The following is a 26,002-nucleotide window of genomic DNA, read 5'->3' as shown; positions in this document are numbered from 1 at the left end:
GACAGCTGATTAGAGGGCTGAATGCAGCAAGGGAACGAGACCTGCATTACTGGGGGCAAGCACTCCAGATAAACAGGACAGCCAGGGTCAACAGAAGGGGGTCATGGAAGGAAGTGGGGCCAAAGAACAGGTCACACAGGATGCTGGAAATCACATCTTATGCTCAGTATAATGGGAGTCACTGAACTAGGGAAGCACATAACTGGATTAATGTTGGTAAAAGGATCATACAGGCTCCTGTGTGGAGAACAGGCTAAAAGGGCCAAGCATGGAAGAAGGGACACCCGCTGGTCAGTATGAGAAAACACGCTTCATGTGAATCTACCATTACGTTTGGCAGACCATTAGTTAGACAGGCAGTTCTCTAGAACGGAACCAACAGCCCACTTCATTCTTGCACCTTGGGATCACCCATGGGCTCATTTTGACAGGCCCAAGCAAACCCAGAGTGACTCAAACCAGAGATACTTCACTCCTACCTTTGTGTGTAGGTAGGGTAGACATTCCAAGTGGCTCCCATGAAGAGGAATACCTGTTCCAGAGCAGCAAAAGTAGAAAGAGAGTACTTGCCGAGTACCCCAGGGAACCTGAAGGAACATTTCAGAGGCTTCCACAAAGCCACAAACCAAACACCTTGGTCGTGGATTCACTGATGCCCACAAGAAACCATGCAACCAGTTCCACACAGAATCCAGTGCCAGGAAAGAACTTCCCTCTCAAGTGACCTCCCACAAGTGACGAGAATTGTGTAGCAGTTTTGGCACAGGGTGTTGGCCTTAGCATGCCATACTAGACACCCCTAATAGAGTCGTTTGAGTATCAGTCAATGCCACAGCTATTTAAGAAACCTAGTCACAGCAAGGAATTCATCTTGTGTATATCTCTCTGGTACATATTTCAGGTGGGCATATCCACTCGTTTCTCTTGGGTGTATAGCCAAGAATAGAAATGCTGCCAGGCACAAGACCAGTTTTAGAATCAGCCACAGTCTCCTAGTGTGGTTGCACCCAGTTCCATCCTGTCTATAATGGCCTAAGATTTTTTTTTTTAATGGCACCAGCCTTTTCTTTTTATCACACAATAACTAGAATAACTCATCAGGGCTTCCCAGGTGGAGCTAGTGGTAAAGAACCTGCCTGACAGTGAGATGCAGGTTCAGTCCCTAAGTTGAGAAGATCTTCTGGAGAAGGAAATGGCAACCCATTCCAGTATTCTTGCCTGGAGAATTTCATGGACAGAGAGGCCTGGTGGGCTACAGTCCATAGCGTTGCAAAGAGTCAGACATGACTGAAGCGACTTAGCATGCATGTAGCACCAAACAGACCTTGGATTAAGTCTCACACCACCTATCTGAGTGAACTTAGGTGCTTTACTTGCATTACATAACCCTCTGGAGGTTTTGTTTCCTCACTGGGATGAATCACCCTCCCTAGTCTGAGGTGGCATCCATGTTAAATTAACAGACTCTATGTCTAGCCCTTAAGTATGGGCAAGTCAGACTACCTTCCTGACTTGCCCACACCTGAAGCTCTCCAACTTGCAATTACCAAATAAACTTCACCCTCCTAGAGTTCTTTAAATTCCTACACTTGTGATCTGGAAATTCTACATATTATTTTCATCCTTCATACTTATGTGATGGGCTACTTCTGTCCATCCCAGCACAGTTAGTGGGGAAAATCCAGGACATGGGGAGGGGTCAAGACTGGATCAGCCTCCAAAGGTGAGGTTAATAGGAGGTGCTTCCTGCAACACAACTCTGGCCAGGAAGGAGACAGACAGACACTCCTTGACCAAAGTAAGATCCAAATTTACATTGTCCATTTAAGTACCATTATGGTAAGATCTCCAAGACACATTATGTTAACTAAAACAAGCAAAATGCAGAACAGGATGGATACTTTGTCACTTTCACATAAAAAGAGAGAAGGGTATATATTTATAATAACATATCTAGAAATGGATATACAATATACTAATATATATAATATAATAATACTGCCATTGGGAGTGGCAGTGGTACTGGAGACAACTGTAGGAGGAGGTTGTTCAGTGTATCCTTTTATGACTTTTGAGCATGAACTACAGTGATAGATCCTCTATTCAAAAAATAGTTTAATACATATACTTACAATTTTTCAAGTTACCCATGAGGTGAATACGAATCCCTAACATAAACTCCATGAGGGATGTTGGGTAGGTCAACCTTCACAAAACAAGGAGGCCTCTTTGACATGTGCATGTAGGTGTGTGTGGCGGGGTGGGGGGTGGTGGCAGCATGTATGTGCTTGTATGTAGGTGTGCATGTAGGGGTGTGCAGACAGGTACAGGGAGGAGTGTAGAGGCATATCCATGTGTTGGACATCTTCATCACAGCCTAAGGTAAGGGAGTAAAGGATATAGAGTCATATGAAACGCAGTGCCCTAAGCTTCTGAAGAGCTAACCCAACCTAAATTCACACAGAGGTAAACCAGGGGGTACACCCGGCTTTTCCTCACATCCTCCACCACCCAACCCGTCAACTCTGTAGAATTCAAACTCTGTCACTAGAAATCTGGGGTAAGAAAATGACTAAATGTTCTTTAAGGTTTTATGCACGTGTGTATAGTTGTACTTGTGTGTAGGTGTAAGGGTGTAGGGTAGTGTATCTGTGTAGGAGTGATGTAAGTGTGTGTGGATATATAAGGGGTGTACATGTGTGTCTGTGTGTTTTCACCCACCAAAATGGATGTACTTCTGTACTTCCCAGAAGTTTTTCTGGGAAAAAGTTACCCAGAAGTCAACTGGAGCATCCCAAGGGCAGAACCAGGGCCTTCTGGCCAGATGACATTGATTAATAATTAACACATCTGAGCTTGGCATGGAGCCACAACAGGTGTCCCCTCCCATAAAACTCACCTTCACTCCATGTGGCTATGTTACCCAGTCAGGCTCTGAGAAGTCCAACAAAAGGCCAGCAGGCAGACCCAGGCCTATCTTGAAGGAGTTGGGGCTGGGTAATGAGGGGCTCTTACTCCTAAGGAGTCTCACTGGCAGGAAGGGAAACAATCACAAACAGATTGGGGTGAGAGGATGCCCCTTCCACTAAAGGTAGGCATCTTCCTTTCTGGGGGTATAACTAGACCACAGCTGGCCCCATTATCCCCTCGAAGAAGATATGACAAACACACAAAGACATACATACACACACATGCACACACACACACACACACACACACACACGAGGCTAAGAAAAATGGAAGAGAGAAGCTGAGGAGCACAGGAAGGGCAAGCCTCTTTTATTATCCCAAAATGCAAAGTATTGAAGGCACTTACAATAACAAGGTTAGAGATGAGGGGAAGCATAGGGAGGTCAGAGATCAGAGCACAGAGGTAAATCAACAGACCCCACCCTGGTCACCACCCAGGAAGGAGAAAAGAAGAAGCTACAGGGCCAGGTCTGAAGCCAGTTAGATGTCTAGCTCTACAAAAGATACAAATCCATTCTACAGAGGATTCGGAAATGAGGAATACACAGCAGCGAGGGGCAGGGCTGGCAGTCACGAGTTAGTGGTTCTTTAAGGAACACGCTTGGCAGCAATGAGGCACTCAGGTCCCCTGCTGGAAGAGGTCTCGGTACATTTCAATGAGACGGGCAGCCTCACGCTGGCCAGAGAGCAGAGCACCATGGGTGGTGGAATAGTACTTGCGATGCGTGGCCTCACCTGAGAACAGCACCTGCATAGGCTGGGCAGGGGGAAAGGGAAGTGAAGATGGAGGAGCAAGAAAAGCTACCTGTCTGCCCCAGAATCCCCATCCATACTACAAGTTAGAAAGGAATAGGTGGGCATCTGAGATGCAGGCATTGCTATTTCCACAGGATGAGGAGCTGTCCATCCCACCTGCCCATCTTCCCCTGCTTCTTCCCCAAACATCCGGCCTCAGTCCTTTTTCCTCTGAGGTTTTTGTGAGTCCTGGCTCTACAATTTCAGAAATTCACACCGCCTCTTACTAGTGAACTTGGGGAATGATTTAACCTCCCTAAGCTTTGATTTCTTCATCTCCAAAATGAGTTTATACCACCTACTTCTGAGGGTGATTGTGAGGATTAAGTGAAATGATGTATCTAAAGGACTCAGAACCTGAAAGAATATAAGAACTCGATAAAAGTTAGGCAGTAATTTAACAAACCTTTATGGAGCCCCTATTAGGTTCCAGGGACTGTTCTGGGCACTTGGAAGATAAAAGGTGACCAGGCAGCTGCTTTGAGGAGCTTCCTTGCTGGTGGGGAAGCCAGACACGAAACCCAATTACTAAATGGCATCATACGTGACGTGATGGGTGTTTGGGCGAGGTGCTGAGAGCCCAGAAAAGAGGCCCTCTGTCAGGGAGATCACACAAAGCTTCCCAGAGGACAGGACCTTTGGGCTTCTTCTCAGAAGATGCTGGATAAATAAACAGGCAAAGGATGTTTCAGGAAGAAGGAAAAATGGGGGCAGAAATGCATCTCCTAGGCCTTGTCTAGGAGATGGTGAAAATTTTGGCAGAGCCAAGCTTAACATCAAGAAAGCAGGCTGTTTAGGTGGGGTCCAAGCATAGAACAAATGCTTGCATTCCAAGCTTGCGTTTGGATTTTATTCCAATATACCTCAAGCTGAATGTGTAAGGTACCAGCTGGGGACCTTGTAGAATGAGGTTTTCACTCATCAGGTCTAGGGTGGGCTGCAAGTCTGCATGTCTAATATGCTCCCACATGGTGCCAGTGCTGCTGGTCTATGGACCACCCACCTTGAGTAGTGAGGTTCTAACCCACCAATAAAGAGCCTGCAGAGGTGGTTAAGCTGAAAGGGAGGCACATATTGTGGCAGAGGGCAAGCCGCCTGCTCCACATCCTTTCTCTTTCTCCTCAGTAACAAAAATCCTGACATTTAACTGGGTCCATGGACAGAAGAGCCTGGCAGACTACAGTCCATGGGGTCACAAGAGTTGGACATGACTTAGCGACCAAGCCACCACCACCACTGCCATCCAGGGGGGAAAAAAAGATGTATCCCAGCCTCTCTAGCAGCTGGTAGAGTCATGTGACTACATTCTAGCCAATCAACTTCAAGGGCACTATTGCTTAGGGACACTGACTCTTCCCAAGGGTTCCCTTCTTTCACTCATCAGCCTGTCACAGACAGGAGAACGAGAGCAACAGCCTCCACAGCCCTCTTGGATCACAAGGTGGCCTGGAAGATGGAGCCAGGTTCTACTGATACTGGGCCCCAACATCTACCTCCAGATTTCCTTTTGTGTGACCTAAGTGAACCTCTGTCTTGTTTAAACCACAGTTTGTTTTGCTTTTTGTTATATGCGCTAGTCCTAACTGATGCAGGGGACAAGAGAAAGAGGATGGCTATAGCAGCAGCCCTTCCTAAGCACAGCTAGGGCAGGCACAACACATTGCTCTGCAATCTTCCTCATCAATTACACCAGAGAATTACTTTAAATATAATTTTGTTGGGGTTTTAACATTTATTGTATGGGTATGCTTGGTGGGGGGAACTCAAAATCCACTTTATAGGAGCAGAAATATATATAGATAATTTCAATTTATTATTTTTCTATGTGTTTTACTATATAGTTACTATAATTTGGGGGAAGGTCAGTATTTTGTTTTATTTCCTAAAACAAATTGGGGGAAATAAGCAAAACATACTGGGTCAGTGCTGCCCAACAGAACTTTCCACAATGACAGAAATGCTCCATAGTGACACACTCTAACGTGGCAACCTAATGAGGCTACTAACGTGGCCTCTAACGTGGCCGCTCTGATGAGCCACAGGTGGCTCTCAAACTTGAAACCTGGCTAATGCAACTGAGGAACAAAATGTTGTATTTATTACTTTAGATTTTAATTAAATAAAATGTGGCGAACGGCTACCATATTGGACAGCACAGAATTAAAAGTCTGTTATTTTTATAACTGCAAGAAAGTATTTAAGATATCCTAGTTTGATTCTGTTTGTTCTTCCAGGTGTTAAGTGTACTTTTTCTTGTTTTCTCCATCATTACAGGAGCTACTCCACCCATCTTACCTTGGCACTCCTCCCCTGGACCAAACACACATACAAAACACCCACCCCTCAAAGAACCCTCACCCCGCAGCCCCTCACGCACCCAGCACACCCACACTCACCGCTGTCTTGGAGCTCTCCGTGTACGGCAGGGGCTTGGCCAGCTTCTCCACATCTGCCCCACTTGAGCCCACCTGTGTGTATGAATAGGATCCCCGGAAGTAGGGGTTGCTGCCCCAGGCCGAGCGCAGGATTCGCCGAGGCTTTGGGATATTGGGGTTCCCTGTTGAGGAGTGAGAAGAGCCAAGGGGAAGGAGGATAAGAAATGGCTGCACAGAGAAGACACTCCTGAGCAGACAACTCCCATTGTACCTCGGGGACTCCAGGAAGGCCAGACATGAAGAAGGGAGGGAGGGAGGCTGGGGTTCAAGGTGTATACCCCTCAATGTCTCCTTGTAATCCCCAGAAAAACACCTCCTCTCTGTGGGCCTTAATTTTCCTATCTGAAAAACATCCCAGATAATCATGATCCCCCTTCCAACTTCAGGGGTTCTTGTGGGGCTCTTCTGGGATAGTGCAGGAAACAGGTTCGACTAAAAATCAGACAAAACAACCACAAATCCATCTCTTAGCAAGACAACATGAGTAGGAAGTGGGCAATCTGAGGTTTTGGGGTGATATCTGAGTTTTTCACCATCAGCCTTAGAAACAGAGAAGAAACACAGAGCCTGTGATCTTGAGTGTCTCAAATTCCAAATGGAGAGAGCTTGCAATTTAGGAGGCCAAAGCCAAGACACAGTGCCCTACAGTATCTCTCCCAAGGGGTGCACTACCTCAGTTTCACAACCTGGGGATGAGGATGCTAGTACTGGTTCACGAGACTCAGAGGGTCTAGAAGAGGAGGACAGACAGAGCGAGACCTGTTGAGCCGGCAGCGGGACAAGGACAGGGACGCACCTGTGAACTGCCGCAGCATCTCTGTGCAGATCTCGGCCACTGCCTCGTCATCACACTTCTCCATGACAAGGGCCTCCTCCCCACAGATCCAGCCACTCAGCACATGGCCATAGCGCTCAGGAGGGTAGAGGACATCAAAGCCACAGATCTTGCGGTACCAAAGCTCGGGCGGGTAAGTAAGCGTGCAGCTCTCCGCCTCGTCCTCCCACACAAACCGTAGACTGTTGCACTCAGGGCCCCAGAAGGGCTCCTCGAATTCTAGAAAGATCTTGTCAGTGGTGCCGATGCCCAGTCGGTGGATGGCAGCCACCTTCTCGGCGGGCAGGCCTGGCCGAAAGAAGCTGGCATGCTGCCTCTTGAGCACGCCCAGTGACACGGTCACGATCACATGGTCTGCCGGGATCACCTCGCAGTCCTCGCACTCCACCACCACTGGCCACTGCTCATCCTCAGCCTGCCTCTCCTCCCGGGGCTCCTCTCCACCCTGACTGCCCTCCCCGGCATCATGATTATGGTCACCCTCATCCCGGGGCTCAATCTCAGGGCCCCGAGGGCGGGATGAGGCCTGGTCCCAGTGAACACAACGGACGGGTTTCCCCAGCTGGATGACGTGGGCTGGGATGCCCTCAGCCAGCAGCTCCACAACCCGCATGAAGCCAGAGGGGATGACGTGGTGGGCACCAGGAATCTCAGTCCATTCCCCAAAGGCGCTCAGGGACACCTCATCCATGCTGTGCGAGCTACTCTCACAGCTTTCCACCTGTGGGAAGAGCCAGAGGGGAGCCAGGTGACCGCCAAGGCTGGGCAGGGATAGAAGCAGGACTTTAGGGCAGTGCTGCCCTCCTCGGACCCAACTTCCCCAGGGTCAGTCTTTCTCATTCTGGCATTTGTACTCAACAGAGCTCCGAGATGGCAAAGATACCTTCAGGTACTGCTGGATCATGGCGAGTTTCAGGCGCTTGGTGGCCTCTGGATCATCAGGGTCATCCCTGATGCGGTTGCGCACCTCCTCTCGGGTGAACACCCCCACGCTGTTCTGACTCTCAGCATTAACTGGTTTACCATGCCGGAAGAACTCCTGGGTCAAGTTATAGACCTGCAAAGAGATCCCAGGAGACTGAAAACACAGTCACTCATCCCACCTCCATCTCAGACTCACCATCTCCAAAGTGTTCCCGGATATGCTGAGCCCATGGCACCTCTTCCTTGGTGAATTAATGTGGTACTCAGTTTTGTAGTGAGGCTGCACCAACAAAATGGAGGTTTGGGGATGGCAAACTGAACCTGGGCAGTCAGCTTCCTTGCCTCCAGGCACAGGAGGTGGGATGGGCCCCAGAAACTCTCTTACTGAACCCCTGCTTAGAACAAAGTGAAATGTCTGGTGCCTGTACAGTGTGTGGGAAAGGAACTGCCCTTTCAAGTGCTCTACATAGCCAAGCGTACCGCCCACTAAAGAACCAACGTCTACACAGATAACCCTTTTTCAAGAACCAAATGCACAGACTCTCCCCTGACATTCCTGTCCAAGTGTATCTGCTTTACCCTATCCCAGCAGGGCAGCATAGAGCTGTGTCCTGGCTGGTGTTTTGCAGGGGAAAGAGCAAAGGGGGCCCATACATTGACAGCAATGTGTCTACCCTGCAACCCAGCTCTAGGACTGTTGAGGAAGAAAGGTGGTATAGCCCAACCCCCACCACTCCCTCTAGGGAAAAGCGTCCACATAAGATAGAAACATAAATTAAACATTTCTCTGAATATAAAGAAGAAAGCAAGTTAAATTATTCCTTTTTCTTCTCCCAACAGTCACAAGATGCTGGGTGTTTGGCTTTAACTGAAGTCCTCAGCAAATTCCTTACCTAGTACCACTGCCAAGGAGTCAGGCTTTCAACTTGCCTCCTCCCCCTTAGATTTTTCCCCTTGGCGATAAGCAACTAAGTAGCCAGCCAGTCAGCTTATGTTAACTAAAGGCCAAAATGCCCAGCTGAGGACTAACAGATTTAGGTGACTCTTTGTGTCAACCACTGACTAGGACCGCAGTAATTGAACACGCATTTGTCACGTAGGTAGTCTCCTGTCCTGGGTTAAACGACATCTTCCTAATGTGACCCAAGGGAAATGGGATGGGTCTGTAAGAGCTAACAATGTTCACCCCATTTCTCATTAAGCACTTTTCACTGGGATCTCATTTATCCTTCATAACACTATGAAGTAGGTATAACTGTGTCTGTTTTATAGATGAGGAAAGTAAAGCTCAGAGAGTCTCAATAACTAGCTCATGAATATACAAGTATATACCATTCTAATGAATGGTAGAACTTGAGTCAAGGCAATCTTGCTCCAGAGATTAAGCTCTATATGATAACTACCGAACAAACTCATCTATTTGTTAACAAATATAACACATTCAAATGAGTAGCCTTTCAAAGTCATCACCTTGGGAGGGAGGCTACATATTTATTATGAAGCCACCCTCAGGCAAGGCTTCACATGCTTAGAGCACACCTCTTCAGAATGGCCTTCAGCACTGTCTAAGAGCTATATAAGGAAATCTCTCTCTTGACCTCATGGTTAACACCTTTTCCTTCTGACTCAAAGCACCACCACTTAGAATGATAATAATAATAATATGTAATGTTAGTCACTCAGTCATGTCTGACTCTTTGCGACTCTATGGACTGTAGCCCACCAGGCTCCTTGTCCATGGAATTCTCCAGGCAAGAACACTGGAGTGGGTGGCCATTTCCTTCTCCAATGATAACCTATCTTTATCTATCCTACTTTCCGTGACTCACACACTTGGCTTTCAAAAATCAGACCCACAAGCAGAAGTTGATGATGATCTACCTTCAGGAACGTTTAAAAGAACAAGTAAGTCCTGGACCCTGAATATCATTCTCAAGAGGCATCCATGCTTGAAGCACTCACAGTAACATAGGAATCAGGACATGACTGATTCTCAGTACACCAAGAAGGTCTACTTTCAAGAATGCTAATTCTTACTTGCTTAATATTGAGTGAGAACACGCAACACTATAGGATTGCACACAGCATACTGTATGAGTGCACACACATAAGACAATGAGGGTTCCTGCCTTCCATGGAGCAGAGACAACCCCAAAGCAAGGGTCATTTCTCCTTTCCTATGCACAAGAGACATAAAAAAATGTATATTAGGTAAGTGTTGACCAGTTTACTACACTATAAATGGAAGCTATCAGAAGGCAAGATCTACAAGTTACCTTGCTTGTTTTTTGCAGTTCACAGCAAAGTTTCTAAAAATATTAACTTTTTTTTAAGCTGGAATAAGACAAGGGCATATTCCCTGACTTACAAAGCTACAGTAATCAAAACAGCATGGTACTGACACAAAAACAGACACACAGATCAATGGAACAAACTAGAGAGCCAGAAATAAACCCACACACAATTACTCTATGATAAAGGAGGCAGAATATATATGGAAAAAAGACAGCTCCTTCAACAAGTGGTGCTGGGGAAACTGGAAAGCCATATGTGAAAGACTGAAATTAGAACATTTTCTCACACCATATACAAAAATAAACTCAAAATGGACTAAAGACCTAAATGTAACAACGGAAATGATGAAACTTCTAGAAGAGAATATCAGCAGAACACTCTTTGACATAAATTGAAGCACTTTTTTTCTCCTAAGGCAGAAGAAACAAAAGCAAAAACAAATTTAATTTAATCTAAAAGTTTTTGCACAGCAAAGGGAATCACTGACAAAACAAAAAGACAACCTACTGGATGGAAGAAAATATTTGCAAATAATATGAGCAATAAAGGGTAATATCCAAAATATATAAACTGCTCATACAACTCAATTAAAAAAAAAAAAAAACTACCAACTTGATTAAAAAATGGGCAGAAGACCTGAATACACATTTTTCCAAAGAAGAAATACAGATGGCCAACAGGCATATGAAAAGATGCTCAACATAGTTAATCATCAGAGAAATTAAAAATGACAATGAGATATCACACCTGTCAGAAGAGCTGTCATCAAAAAGAACACAAGTAAGAAACATTGGTGAACATATGGAGAAAACGGAACCCTTTCCCCTGTTGCCAGGAATGTAAATTGATGCAGCCACTATGGAAAATATGGAGGTTCCTCAAAATATTAAAAACAGAACTATCACATGACCCAGCAATTCCACTCCTGGGTATATATCCAAAGAAAAAGAAAAATTAATTTGAAGAGATACTTGTACCCCGAAGTTCACTGCAACATTATTTATGATAGCCAATCTATGGGAGCAATCTAAGTGCCCATCAACAGATGAATGTATAAAGAAGATGTTAGATATAGATATAAGACATAGTTATATATGTAGTATACATACACATGTTTCATATACTTGTTAGATAGATAGATATAAACTATATTGTTTTATATATATGTATATATACACACACACGTTGGAATTTTACTCAGCCATAGAAAAGAATGAAGATCTGCAATTTTCAACAACATGCATCGACTTAGAGGGTATTATATTTACTGAAATAAGTGAGACAGAGAAAGACAAATCCTCTATATCATCACTTATATGTGAAATCTAAAAAATCAAACAAACAAACAAATGTAACAAAACAGAAATAGACTCAGATATAGAGGACAAACTAGTGGTTACCAGTGGAAAGAAGGAAGAAATGAAGGGTAAGACAGGGGTATGGGATTAAGAGATAAAAACTACTATGTATAAAAAATAAATAAGCAACAAATATATATTGTACAGCACAGGGAAATATAACCATTATCTTGCAATAACTTTAAATGGAGTATAATGTATAAAAATGTTGAATCACTATGCTGTACACCTGAAACTAGTATAATATTGTAAATCAACTAAACTTCAACTTTAAAAAATCAGTTATAATTCTATATACCAGGAACAATTAGAAAATAAGTTTTTTTTTAAAGTTATCATTTACAAGAGTGTCTAAGAACATTAACAACAATGATCATACACATTTACCTAGTAACAAATCTAATAGATATTTAAGGACTTTCTGGGGAAATATTTAATCCTAAGTATCAATAATCTCTTCCCTAGTACTTCTCCATTCATTGTCTTCATTCTACCCTCAAACCGGGGCCCAGGGAATGTACAGACATGACCAGGATCACAGAAAACCCTAGCAAGTTGCCGAGCCCCCCACCCCGATCTTACACACACACACATACACACACAAACACACACACACACACAGTGCCAGTGTGCTCCCTGTCCCCCACACCCCTGTGCTCAACTATTCCCGTAATACCTCACCTCGTTGTATAAATCACTGAATTCCTCAACCACATCCTTGGGGATCCTGCAGCCACGGTTGGTGAGGTAGCAGGCCACGCCATTCTTGGAGTAGAGGCTGATGCGGCCCACACTGCGCTCTCCATCAGTTGTCTCTTCCAGGAGGCCATTGGCTTCTGCTAGATGATAGACAGGATTCCCGTGGGAGCCATGGATCCAAGTGGCTCCCAGCTCAAAGGTAGCGTGTCCTGATGGCAACAACAGGCTCTTAGCACAGCAAGCACTCTTCAAAGAGGGCCAGAACACTGCCTCATCTTCCTTCTCCAAGGGGATCCTTCCATCCCCAACAACAGAGCAAGGAAGGGGATTAGGTCCCCCTCTGGCAACGAACCAAAGTCTTCAGCGAAAAGCTCCCAGTAAGAAACCATATGCAGCACAAAATGGATTCCACTTTATAAATGAGGTAACTTCCACCTTCAGTGACTCTGACGACACCAAGTCGCCTCACTGGAATAAGTAGAAGATTCTCCTTCTGTGATAACATCAGACAATAGGCCCTCCCTCCTCATTGGTGCCTCCCTCTCAGGAGAAATTCTATGGTACCAGAGGGTACCACATGGTACAGGGACCTGAAATACCCAGTGAGGAGGCCCAGCCTTCCAGACCCAAGGTCCCCAGTTGGCCTTATTCCAATTCCTCAAAATCCAGTGGTTCAGGAATCTAAGCCACTCATCCAGATGGAAAATAGCCAGCTCCTAACTCAGTCTAGGGCAGAAGAAAGAGAAAACATTCCAGTTTTGAAGACTCCTCCCCAGGGAAGTCTAAAACAGACTTCCGGAGAAAACTAAGCTTTCTCCTCCGATGGCACAGGCGGCAAAACCTTAAGAGACTGTTTGGGGCAAGGGAAAATCCTGGGTCCAAACTGGGACAAGGCTGGTGGCTCATTTTACCACCCCATCCATAGCCAAGGGACCAGACACTCTGAGGCCAGTTCCCACTGTGCCTGGAGCTATTTCCTCTTCTGGGGCTCAGTTTCCTTTTCTTATGCTGCCGTACCTGTGATACAGTTGTCTCTTCCCCTGCCTGGCTCCCAGAAAAGTTGAAACAAAGAAAGGGAAATATAGAGGAACATTTTTTGGTGTTTTGGTTTGTTTTTGGAGGCCTGATTCAAGACATCACGTATGATAACTTTTTTGCCAAGAGGGACACAATAATTCTTCCTATCCTTACCCACATGGCCCTTTGCAATGTGACTTTGTCAGTCCTCCCATCAAGAGATGGAGTCCTTCCTCACCCCTTGAATCTGGGCTTGCCTTGTGACTTGCTTTGATTAATAGAATGCAATGAAAGCAATGTTGTGGCTTCAGAGGCTAGGCCTCAAGAAACCTTGTGCCTTCTATCCTCACCCTCTTAGACTGATCACATGAAGAGAAACTCAGATTTCTGGAGCCACGGAATATCAGCAAATAAAATGATGTTGTTTTAAGCCACTAATATTTCAGGCTGGTCTGTTATGCAGCAATAGCCATCTTATAAACCATAACAGACAACAGTCACCCCTCACCCCAGGAACTGGGCATTCCTCTTTTTTTGTGCTTACTCTTTCCTGGGCTGCTTCTAATTAAACCATCAGTTAAAAAAAAAAAAAAAAAAAAGCCTTGTAGCCCTGTATGCATCTATGTGCCAAACACAGAACAAGAGAAAAAACAATCAACCTCAAACCACAGCCAGTAAGACAGAACTTCCTGGTGACTGTGGAATCAGGGGCAGGAATGTATGGGTCCCTTTGTCCAGGGAAAGTGAGCAGACTAGAGGTTAGGAAAAGCTGGAAACCCAGTGCCCTTCTTCCACAAGGTTCAGGAAGGGGGGCTGGTCACTGGGGACATTTATCACTAATTATCCTTTAAAGCCTCAAGTTCCCCAAAGTATTTTTTTTGTATTTGTTTTTGTTTTGCTTCTTTTGAGCTTCCAAAAGAAGCAAAAGGGGCTTGCATCATGGACCCTTCCCAGGGTACACCAGGGAGTTCCAAGTCATAGTCACTGGGCAGCAATGTCCAGGCATGGGGTATCCAGGCATAAGCAGGAATAAGGTGAGCAGCTCAAGGTCAGCAACATCAGAGTTCCACCCTATCCCTCAAGCTTTACAAGGAGGTGGGGTAGCCCAGAGCAGCCTCAGTCTTAGGATGTTTCCTGTTGTCCCCCACAGGCCTCTCACCTCTGTCGTCCTTGTAACCACAGGGTACTGGGCACCATCTCCACAACTACCCCACCATGTCCCTGGGGCTTCTGGCCATCACTGCTGCCGTTACCACCGGGATTCACAGCTAGCATCTCACACTGCCGCAGGTCCAACTGCAGCCGGGGCTTTCAGCCCCAGGTGTCTGCACACACAACACATACGCGCTTGTCTGGACTTGCTCTCCCATATTCTAGCAGAGTCTGCCTTGATCTGATTCCTCATATACATCATCCATTCCTTCTTTTGACTACCTATCCAACTCCCCTCATCACCCAAGGCCCACCCAAGCTCCCTCCCCTCCGAGGAAGGCTTCCAGCCACATCCATCTCCTCAGCCTCCTGTAGCCCGATCCCTTCCACTTCGCTCCCTCTACCAACTTCCCTGCAAAGCACATCTCAGTTGGCAACTACCACTGAGACTGGGCCACTTGTCCTCCCATCTTCCATTTTTCTGTCAGACCCCGAATGTCTCATCAAGACTTGAGAACCACAAATGAAGCCATCCCATCCCTAAAGCTCCTCGCCAGCCAATCCCTAAGGCTCCCAGCCAGCCAATCAGGTGTTGAGCAGAGTCTCCAGACTTCCCCCAGGAGGTCCCCCAGCTGACTGTCCTCAGGTTTCCGTGTGCCTTGGGACACATTTTCATCCTCTGCCAACACATACTCCTGTGTCTGCCGGGGAAGACAGACATAACTTCACATGTGCCTTCCAGGAAATGCTCTAAGGAAGACTTTTAATGTGATCAAAGTTTTTTTAAACATGAAGTTTCCCATGTCTCCTCAACCTCTGTCTGTTCTAAGCCTCACCACCTACTTTTCTGAACCAATTGCCCCATTCATCAAAAGTAAATACACAGAATCTGGCCTTGCAGCCCAAGTAACAATAGACACAAAATCCTATGGAGGGTCAGTGTGACCCACATACGCCAGGCCACCATGGGTATGCCCACTGGGCCATTTTCATTGTCAGACCCCTTGTCTAGGAAACTCTGACCTCTGGCTGCATTTCAGGCTATCCCCCACCTTCTAGGACCCCTGGCAAAATCTGCCCACTTCTAGGGTGTGTCTCTTAACTGGTTGCTTTCTCCAGAAGCCTTAATACTCTGAAAGCTACACACATCCTCTTCCCAGACAATCCTAAGACCTGCCCATCACTCACAAGGAGGCCCAAAGTCTTCTTCCACCTCCACGGCGCTGAGCTCCTATTGTCCCAGGGCTAGCTCTTAGTAATGGTATACTAAACCAAATTCAAAAGTTAACAACTAATAGAATCTTGCACAATTCCCCTTCTTGTGAAATAGAAACCAGTCTACCCACTACAAAGACAGTTTGGTTGTGGGTGTCCTCCCCCACCTAAACACTGTGAACCCTAGATTTTGTTCCAAAAACAGAGACCAGACTCCCCATTCTGCACACCTCAGAAGGGCGCTGAGGGGGCAAAGGAAGTTTCTGGAAAAGGCCCAGGCAGCATGCATGACAGAACACTAAACCCTGGGAAAAAGCTAAAATAACAAGATCTCAGGCTAGGCCAGGGCACGGGGGGACAAGAGGTGGCCTTGGGACATGACTGGACTGAGGTGACTGAGGCACTTACCAAGTTTCACACTCTGTACGCGGCCCCCGATGCGGCTGGATGCCTCAAGCACAGTGACATCCGTAAAGCCCTGCTCCAGAAGTGCTTTGGCCGCAGCCAGACCAGCCAAGCCAGCACCGATCACCACCACACGAGGCTGTCCCCTTCTCCGCAGGCCACGACTGAGAGGGTCATCCGCACTGTCGCCACTGGATTCACAACTTTGCATACCGTCCACACTCGCCTCCTAGGAACCTGAAGGGGGAGGGGGTCACAGCTCACCTGCTCTGCCTTCACTTCCCACCTGCCCCAAGAGATGCTCTCTGCCCTCAAGGGGGGACCTTGAGCCCTCTCATTCTCTTCTGAGGATCTGGACAAGAGCCATCTCCAAAGGATGCAGGGAGAGAGGGAAAGAGGGAGCCATAAGGAAGGAAATAGGAAGGAGGTTATGTACTGTGGGCCCTCATCAGCAAACAGGAGAGCTGAGAGCCCATCCCAAACCCCTGAAATTCATCAATCCCACCCCAAATCAACTAGGTACTGCCTCTTCCTCAAGGGTGAGACAAGAGTCAGCAAGAAAGGATGATCAAGGTCAAAAGCAGGAGAAACTGACCCTGGTGCTGCTGACCCCGGACCAGCACAACCCAGCACAGCCCAGCATCACTGCTGTGGTCCAGCTCACACCAACCTCAGGATGCTCACATGGACCCCAGGATGCTGTACAGACCTCAGGGTGCTGGAACCAACCCCAGGATACTTGTACCCACTGCACCAGACCCTCTGCTCTCCCTCCCTGGCCTGGCCCTTCCCTGGCCCTCACTCTCCCTTGTGCTGTCTTCTCTTCTCCTCTTGCTTTCTGTTAGTCTTTCAGAGCCTAAACGAGGTGGTAATTTGGTGGGCAGGACACAGTCCCACCTTCCCCCCAGAAAGTGCCACGAGGCTGGTATTGGATGAACCTCTGCTATTCCGGGTAGATCTCCGGTTTTTTGTCCCAGGCCACCCAGCCCCTCAGTCACCACAAAGCAGCAAAGAGCCCAGGAAACAGTGGACCATGAGGACCTGTGGCACCAGAGGCCAGACATCAAATTGACAGTTACACTAAGCCAGCTTGCTCAAAGACGCCAGTCTAGGGAGCTGATGAGAGGCCCAAAGGGTCCCTGAATCTGGCCCCAGGGCTGGGAGAGGTTGCCCTTCTATTCCCAGAGTGACTACAAGGGCTTGAAGGTATCTTTGGGCCATCCCAAGGGGCCACTCAGCTCTGATCCTGTCCCTACTTCCTTCCTGACCCAAGCTGCCTTTGCTAAGGTTTCAGAGGCAGAAGTTGCATACTGTCTAGTTATCCATACTATGCATAGTATTCAAGACCTAACAACAGGGAAGTGAATTCATGAGTGGAAAGTAGCTGCTGGGTAATGGACAGGGGGCATATAAATCTAATAAAGCTAAAAAAAATCCTTCCTATGACACAGCAATTCCACTCCTAAGAAAACACCCAAGAGAAACAGGGTATACTCTACCAAATAGATACACTAGAATGTTCATGACAGCTTTCTTCACGATAGCTAAAAACAAATATCCCAAAGACACATCAACAGAAGAATAGATAAATATATTGTCTATTTGTAGTGTATTCATACAAGGTAATATTCTTCAGCAATAAACAGAACCAAACTACTCTCAACAACATTACATTGACAAAAGAAGCCAGAGACAAAAGAACAGCATATTGTATGACTCTATTTATGTGAAATTCATGAAGCGGTAAAAAGAATCTGTGATGACAGAAGAGAGATTGGGAGGAGGGAAATGAGTGAAAGGGTCAAAAGGGAACTTTCTGGTCTGGAAAGAAATGTATCTTTCTATGAATGGTGGTTAGTGCCACTATACATATGTATGCATAAACACCTCTATAACTATTCCTGGCTCACTGTAAAAAATAAAAGCTGTGCACTAACAACCTTCTTCCCACACTTCAAGGTCTGATCACTTATGTTTCCATCCCACCTCTAACACTTTTTTATCACAGATTTTAAAAGAGTTATTTTTCTAAATATGCTCAGGCTGAGAAGCTGCTCCTTGAACTCCTCTTCCCACTCTACCTGCCGATGTCACACCTGGGCACGGACAGGAGTGTCACCCCATTCCTGCCCCCAAACTCTCCAAACTGCACCCCACCTCCCATCCCCATGCTGCCCGATTCGGTGGAGGACCTATTCCCTAGAGGGCCGGAAGGTGGCGCCCGAGACACGGAGACCTTCAGAGGCAGGGGCTCCCCTCCTAGGAGAACCTGTATCCCGGCTTCCACATTCTTCCTTGGGCGTCTTCGGTCTCGCCCACCCCCACCGCAGTGATGTTCGGTTCCGCCTCCTGGGAGCGAGGAGGTCAGAGCTGGCTCGAGCCCTTTCCTCCCCTCCCCCTCTGCCGCCCTCCGCTTCCTCCCCAGGTTCTCCCTGGGAGGACTAAAATTAGAGGTGAGGGTGTGGCTGCCGGTACCAGCGCCGACAGAGAGGAAGAGTCCGCCCCGCAGCGCAGGCAAGAAGTGTGATCGACATCAGGTTTGTAAACACGCAGGGAGCTGCCGATGGGCGCCACACTGAGCACCCTGCTATGCTATGCGAGTATCGAGACTGCCCACCCTGCCCCGACGCCTCAGTTCTCCACGACTGGGGGTCTTTGCCTGGGCGTTGCTCCCTAGGCCTCCAGCCCCACCCCCAATCTGAGGCTGCCCCCCAAAAACAACTACTTTTACGCTGTAAAGGGGTGGGATTACTGCAGTGGTTCTCAGACCTTACAGGTGAAACCCCTTCTCGAAAAGCTCCTGGGGAGACCAAGGTGTACTGGGATGAAATGGGATCTCTCTACTCCCTCAAGTCCCTAAGGTCTCATGGCAGAACTCCCTTGCTCCCTGGAGCACCACCTCTGAAAACGTGGAGGAGTGGGATAACTTCAGCCTTGGGAGGCCTGTAGAGGGAAGAAACGCTTGGGGCAGCACATTGGGGTAGGGGATACCTAAACTTCCTGGCTTTCCAATCTCCATTTCTTTCTCTCTCAAGTGGTCCAGCGTGTCCTAACCTACGTTATTATGACAGTTAAATAAGGCCTTATATGGATGTCTAGAGATTGTCAGCATTTTTAAGAGCCTTGTCCAGGAAAATCATTTGTAAAGTTCTGTAGCTAAATTTTTTTTAAGATATTTATTTATTTATTTTGATTGTCTGTATTTACTTATTTTAAAAAAAGCATCTAAGAACTCATCATCTCATACAAAAACTAGAAATTGATAATAGCTAAATTTTTATTAGACTGCCTTTGGTATAGGCTTTAGGAATGGATTGTGGGAAATGTGGGCAGGTAGTTTGCCTTTAAGATGAACACAGAAAGGATGTTCCCAACATATCGGAGACCTTCAGCTTAAAGAGACATCACCCATAGGGTGCCGTGGTGCGTGTGTTAGTTGCTTAGTCGTGTCTGACTCTTGGTGACCCCATGGTCAGGCTCCTCTGTCCATGGAATTCTCCAGGCAAGAATACTAGAGTGGATTGCCATTCCCTAGCTTCCCAACCCAGGAATCAAACCCAGGTCCTCTGCATTACAGGCAGATTCTTAACCGTCTGAGCTGTAGGGAAGTCATGGTGGAAACAGGTAAACAGGGGCCATGTCAGTCACCTATTCCACTGGCCCTCACTGCTAACCCTAGTTCTGTGTCTCCTCAAGCCTTGTCCCAGATGGGCCTATCAACCCCTGGAAGCCCCTAAGCCAGAGAAGCCACAAGCACTGTCCGTAGATGGCAAAATGAGGCATCTCCATCTTCCCAGAGAGTCAATCTACCCTGGGATCCAAACTGAAGCAAAGAGAGAAAACTATACCTAGAAACACCTACTGTGTGCTGGGCCCTCAGTTAAATGCTGACCTGGACTTTTGGACCCTCTGTTATCTCAGATTGGGAGGGAGCACATTTGTTTTCTGTTGGTTTGTGCCATCTCTTCCTTTGAAATTTTTTTAATTTTATGAGAAAATGCCTTCCTGGAGAAGAAAAATCACTTAATGCTCCTTGATGCTTGCCTCTCCTTCTCTTGCCTTCAGTAAATGAATAAATAAATAACATACCCTTCCTTGATCTGTATGCACAGGAGAAACAGAACACCCTGTACTTTTCGAGCAGATAAAGGAGAGAAGAAAAAAGTGCTGGCTCAGCCAGGCAGGGAGGGAGAGGGGGAGGGGGAGGAGAAGGCGGGGGAAGGAGCAGGGACAGGGTGAAAGACTCTTGCCTTCTTGCTCCAGTTTCCAAGGCAAAACGGGGGAAGGAGGGTAGGGCTCCCATGTCCCCAGGCAGGCCATGCCTAGTAGCTTCCACCCCCATTCAAGATATCCAGATGCTCCACTGCCTCCCGACCCAACCCCCAAGCCCCTCCTACCCTCAATCCCATTTCTCTGGCCTGCAGGCCACCACCTCCCCCTGCAGGCCAGAGCCAACACTGCCCCAGCTGAACCCACCCAAGTAGCCAAATTGGAAATCAGACAGAAGAGAGGAAAAGGGGAAGAAAGGCCCTGTCCCATGGCAGGGTCACCAAAGAAGGATGAGTGAAAACTACGAGGCCAGGTGCCAAGAATGGGCACTAGCCACCGAGCGTATGTCCACTGCCACTTTCCCACCCACCTTCTCCCAACATACTCAGCAGTTTCCTTTTGTCACCCTCTGAAATTTACCCTCCAAGAAATTAAAAAAATAAAAGAGATAGTCCTGTCCAGCCCTCCAAGAAGAATTTCCTAATTGCCAGATCCTAAAAACATGTTTTAGTCCAGGCCTCCAACATCTAAATTTGCTGAGCCACTTCACTGAGCCAGAACTGAACTGGGGACACCGTGCATCTCCTTATGCTTCCTCAACCACAGTAAAACCAGTGAAGTGCCAGCACATTCACAAGGCTCAAAAACATCCTAAGTAGAAGTTCTGCCCTTACCCCTCAGGTCAAGTCTTGTCAACCCCACACCCCATATCACTGTTCCCCAGGTGCCTGCCTGCCTGCCTCCTCCGACTGAACCACACTCCTGGAGAATTATTGGGCCTATTCCAAGTTCCATCCCTTAAAGACAGCATGTTGTTCAGTCACTAAGTCATGTCCAACTCTTTGTGACCCCATTGGACAGCAGCACACCAGGCATCCCTGTCCCTCACTATCTCCCAGAGTTCACCCAAGTTCATTCCAGAGTCGGTGATGCCGTCCAACCAAGACAAGCACAGCCAGGGATTAAATCTAACAATTCATGAACACCTACTATGTACTTCTATGGGGAAGGCCTCAGCATGTCAATCCTTGACCCCTCTGAACCCAGCTGTTCTTTCTGGTTCCAGTTTTCACTCACACACACTCCCTGCCCCCTCCAAACATATACACATACTCCAACTTCACCAAAGACTCAGGTATCCCCAGCCTAGCCTCTCTGAAGGCCTATGGAAAACAATCCTCCCCACACATTACTGAAGGGGTCTCTGGGCTCTCTTAACACATGTACAGCCTTGTGAAGGACACAGAGCGTGTGCAACTGTGTGACTGCACCACTCTGTGTTAACTGAACCACCAGCAAGGCCTGTTCCACTGATGTTTCCGGAAGCTACAGACATCTTGGAAATGAGAGTTCTTTGCAGCCATCACCACCCAACCCCAGCCTGTTCCCGAAGCATGAGCATCTCACCCCCAGGAAATCCTGCTGCCTATTACTCAAGTGAGACTGCAGTTCCACAATCACTGAGCAGGGCTGAGGTCCCAGACTAGACTAGTGACCCCTTCCTCAAGCCCTGGGAGTGAATCACAAAGAATGTCAATGACCCAGGTTGGTGCAGGACGCCCCATCCCCCTCAGTATTGGAGCCCACTTCAGCCTATCAGGCTAATTCCCTCCCTAATAGTGAATACTGCAACAAAAACAGTGCCACAAGGGACTGGGCCCCCAGGAGCCCCTCACCCTTCCAGAATTGTCTCTCAGAAGAAACAAAAGTCTGCCTATCCTTGGCTCCCTTCTGAATACAAGCTCAGGCTCCCAAATGTGTCTGTCTCCCTGTCATTTTCTCAGGGTCATCCCAGGATGAATGACCATACCCCAGACAACTGTATGACCAAAGCGGTTAGCCCACCTGGCTCACCTCCAGTCACCCTTTAGAGTCCAGACTCCCAACAGCTGAAGCACTCCAAAATGGGCCTACCCCTTCCAATAAGCAGGCTTCTGTACGCCACATGCTTGCTCATGTGAGCTCTGTCCAGAGCTTTCGGGGCCACTTTCACCTTCCTTAAGCAAACTCAGGGACTTAAAATGGTCTCCTCCCAACAGATACTCCTAGTGCCCTGGAGAAGCAACCCTACCTCGGTTTCTCTGAAGGAACCCCTCTCTGCCTCAGGCTCCTCAGAGGAGGGAGGGAGTGGGAGGGAAGCTGGGATACTGGTCCTGAGGAATCTCTCTGGACTGCCTGACAGGTCTGGGGAGGGATTTGGATTCTCAAGGGCCCCCTAGACAATGCAATTATTCTTCAAATGTAAAAAACGCCCAGAAATCCCAGACCAGCTGCTTTGCACAGTGGCCCTGACAATGGGGCTCTGTGTCTGCCCATGAGGCTCCTCCCACCCTCAACCCCAGGGAAGGACTGAGCCTGAACTCCTCCTAGCCAGACCCTCTCCAGCCCTCCTCACCCAGGCTAGCCAGCCAGGAAGTGAAAAAAGTAGGATTGCTGGGCCAGGCCTGGCCAGTCACGGAAGGTAGGCTGGGGTGGGTCAATGTGGGGACAAGGCAAGAGCAGTCTGTGACCCAAGAAGACACGGGGAATGGAGGGAACACTGGCCCGGGAACCCAGAGACCTGGATTCAGGCCCCAGCTCAGTCTCTCTTGGCAGTGACCCCAGCTAGTGTCTTCCCTTCTCTGGGTCTCACCTACAAATACCTCTGAACTCACCCCAAAGGCATAGCACCTGTACCCCGTCTTCTGGACATATTTTTCTAAGCGCCATCCTCCTGCCTGCCTCCTTCAGTCTTTAAGTTTCTATTCTGTAAAATGGGGATAGATACAGCTACCTGGTGAGACTGCTGGGAGAATTCAATGATAGCACAGAAAAAAGGTGGGGCCACCTGCCAGGGTCACCTCAGAGAGGGAGGGAAAGGGAGGATGATCCCCAAAGAGACTGGTACAGAAAAGGAGGGGGCCACCTCTTCCAGGGCCCAGAGCTCCATTTCATGTGTAGAAGAACCTGTCTTCCTCTGAGCTTAGCCTCAACCTTGACCCCAACCCTAATATCAGAGTGAACCTTAGCCTTGGCATCAACCAGACTATCCCACAGCCTGTGTATGACCAACCCCCAACCTTGACTCAGCCTGACTATCCCACCAGTCTTGCCAGGGAGTGGGTGGGGAGTAGGCATCAGATATGGTGGCCATTTGCCAACTGTAAGCTCAATCAATGAAAGAGACAAAGTGTGTGGGCTGCATTCTGCAGAGCCCTCCCATCGGCAGTGTTCTCTGCCCCTCCCAGGCCAACATGGGGAAGGGGCTCTAGGGGCCACATCTTCCTTCTTGGCACTTAGACTTTTCTCCAAGCATAATGTCTTTATTACCCACATTTCTTTCCTGTAACCAAATGCGTAAAGTCCCTGAAAGCACAACTTTAAAAGGCTTTGTAAGCCTTTTTCAGAAGAGAAGTGGGGAGCCTGCACTGCATGGCAAAGAGACAGCCCTAAACTCGGTGTTTGAGGGGTTGTCAGAGCCAAGGGCATGACCCATGAAGGCACTGGTGGGCAGGACGGGAAGGCATTCCTGGGGAGGTGAGTGCTCTGGCTAGTTTATATTTCCCTTGATGCTCTTGCAAGGTGGGGTAGACTAAGTGAATTATCTTAAGAACCCAGCTTATAGCTGCCTGCAGAGACAGAAACCAGGGACTACCTGAGAAGGGGTGGAGGAGGGAAAAGAGGAAGGGGAGAAGTCAGGAAGGGATAGGGTCTTTTTGATGGGCATAAAGCTCAGCTGGCAGTGGAACCAGGGAATCCATCCTAGAGATCCCGCCCACCTTCAGCAAAAATGAGTGGATCATGCTCTGACATTGAACTGCCAGAGATCAAATTGCCAACATCCACAACCCGTACCTTGAATGAGGCCAGCCAGGACCCCGGACCCTATTAGCCAGTGTCCTGTGTCCCTAGCAAAGTCCGAAAGGCACAGGTTTCACTGTGGCTCCCTTTAGCAACCCTTAGGATGAGACCTCATGGCCTGGACTTCCCTCCTTCTGAGCAGGACCTGACATCCCAATTCTAGCCACCCCTCTAAGAAGCCCTTAACTACACAAGTGTAAGAGACCACAGAGCTGGTCACTACGACAGTGACTACACTGGCGTGAGACTGCCCTTGGTGACGTGAGTCAGGCCATGGGCAGGGGAGGGTTGATGGGAGATGGTACTCATAGTCACTCACCACCCTGGGAAGGGCTGAATCTGGAGAGAGAAAATCAGCCTCAAGACCATACCAGCCCTGTTCTGAGGCACCCAAGTCACCATGGCCCTTGGGGAGCCCCAGGAAGACACCTTTTGTTTCTCTCCTCATCCTCCTTTGTCTTTCTGTTCCCAACACCCCCCGACACACACACACACACACATACACACACACTTTTGTGTTTCCCTTGATGACTCAGCTTGCTAAATAGTTTCCTCCTTTGGGACTACCTTTAACACCATGGTTTTCATGGAAACCATGGTTCACAGGAAAAACCCTCAGAGAGGACCCAGAGTGCAGGGATGAGGTCTAACTGTAAGTGACCCAGGGAAGACTCTGTTTTCTCATCTGCAAAATGGGTATTGTCATCACATCTGTTCTCTAATGGATCTTGGGCTCCCACTCAAGTTTTTGGAGGGATATATGTTTTGCTTCCCTCAAGATGCAGCTTCCCCCTCCTTCATAGCAGAATTATTCACAATAGCCAAAAGATGGAATCCACTCAAGCGTCCATCAATGGATGAATAAACAAAATGTGGTAACTGCATACAATGGAATGTTATTCAGCCTTGAAAAGGAAGGAAATTCTAACGCATGCAACAACATGGATGAACCTTGAAGACATGATGCTAAGTGAAATAAATCAGTCACAAAAGGACAAATACTGTATGGTTCCACTCATACGAGGTACGAAGAGTAGTCAACTTCAGAGAGACAGAAAGTACAATGGGAGTTGTCAGGGACAGGGGAGTGGGGGAAAATGGAGTTAGTGTTTAAAGGGTACAGAATTTCAGTTTTAGCGGTGATGGTAGCACAACAAGGTGAATATATTTAATACCACTGAGCTACATGTTATGGATAAAGTGGTAAATTTTTTGTGTATTTTACCACAATAAAAACAACAACAATAAAGTTGAGTGACTGCTACTCTGTGACAGGCTCTTGTACAGAAACAGCCAGATGCCTCCCCGTCAAGGATTGGGGTGGCAGGTGTTTGCGTGTGTGTGCATGCGTGTGTGTGTGTGTCTGTGTGTGTCTGTGTTATTCACTCAGTCGTGTTCAACTCTTTGCGACCCCATGGAGTGTAGCCAATCAGGCTCCTCTGTCCATGGGATTTCCCAGGTAAAAATACTGGAATGGGTTGCCATTTCCTTCTCCCAGGGAATCTTCCCAACCTAGGCATTGAACCCACATCGCCTGCACTGGCAGGCAGATTCTTTACTGTCTGAGTCACCAGGGGTGACAGGTGCCACAAAGCAAAGCAGATAAGAGGAGAGGCAGCTGCTCTGTATGGGGAGGTCAGGGAAGCCTCTCTGACAGAGTGACACCAGAGCAGAGGAAGTGAGAGGCAAGAGGGGGCCAGAGCCTACAAATGCTGTGGTGACCTCCTGCGGATCTGCTGAATGAAGGAATGTGGGAGTGAGAGCAAGGATGGGGTCAGGATGACTTGGGTGGC

General features: G+C 47.7%; 1 protein-coding gene across 6 annotated transcripts in view; it reads right to left on the bottom strand.

Annotated features, from left to right (window-relative positions):
• Positions 1-1,799: 1,799 nt before the first annotated feature.
• Positions 1,800-26,002, bottom strand: part of SMOX (spermine oxidase) — a 37,100-nt gene continuing 12,897 nt past the window's right edge. The window contains exons 2-9 of one of the 6 annotated variants that reach the window (XR_005722341.1): positions 16,104-16,337; positions 12,294-12,520; positions 7,919-8,092; positions 6,997-7,756; positions 6,162-6,322; positions 4,172-4,261; positions 2,900-3,727; positions 1,800-2,377 (exon numbers count right to left, since the gene is read on the bottom strand). Coding sequence is in view for 5 of the 6 variants with exons in the window: in XM_040247886.1 (XP_040103820.1) it covers positions 3,590-3,727; positions 4,172-4,261; positions 6,162-6,322; positions 6,997-7,756; positions 7,919-8,092; positions 12,294-12,520; positions 16,104-16,311 (1,758 nt within the window). In the remaining variant the exon portion in view is untranslated. The other 5 variants (XM_040247886.1, XM_040247889.1, XM_040247887.1 and 2 more) reach the window with 5 other exon arrangements.

The sequence above is a fragment of the Oryx dammah genome, unplaced genomic scaffold (genome assembly GCF_014754425.2).
Source record: "Oryx dammah isolate SB20612 unplaced genomic scaffold, SCBI_Odam_1.1 HiC_scaffold_10, whole genome shotgun sequence".
Taxonomy (NCBI): domain Eukaryota; kingdom Metazoa; phylum Chordata; class Mammalia; order Artiodactyla; family Bovidae; genus Oryx; species Oryx dammah.
This window is presented reverse-complemented; position numbering and strand designations above follow the sequence as displayed.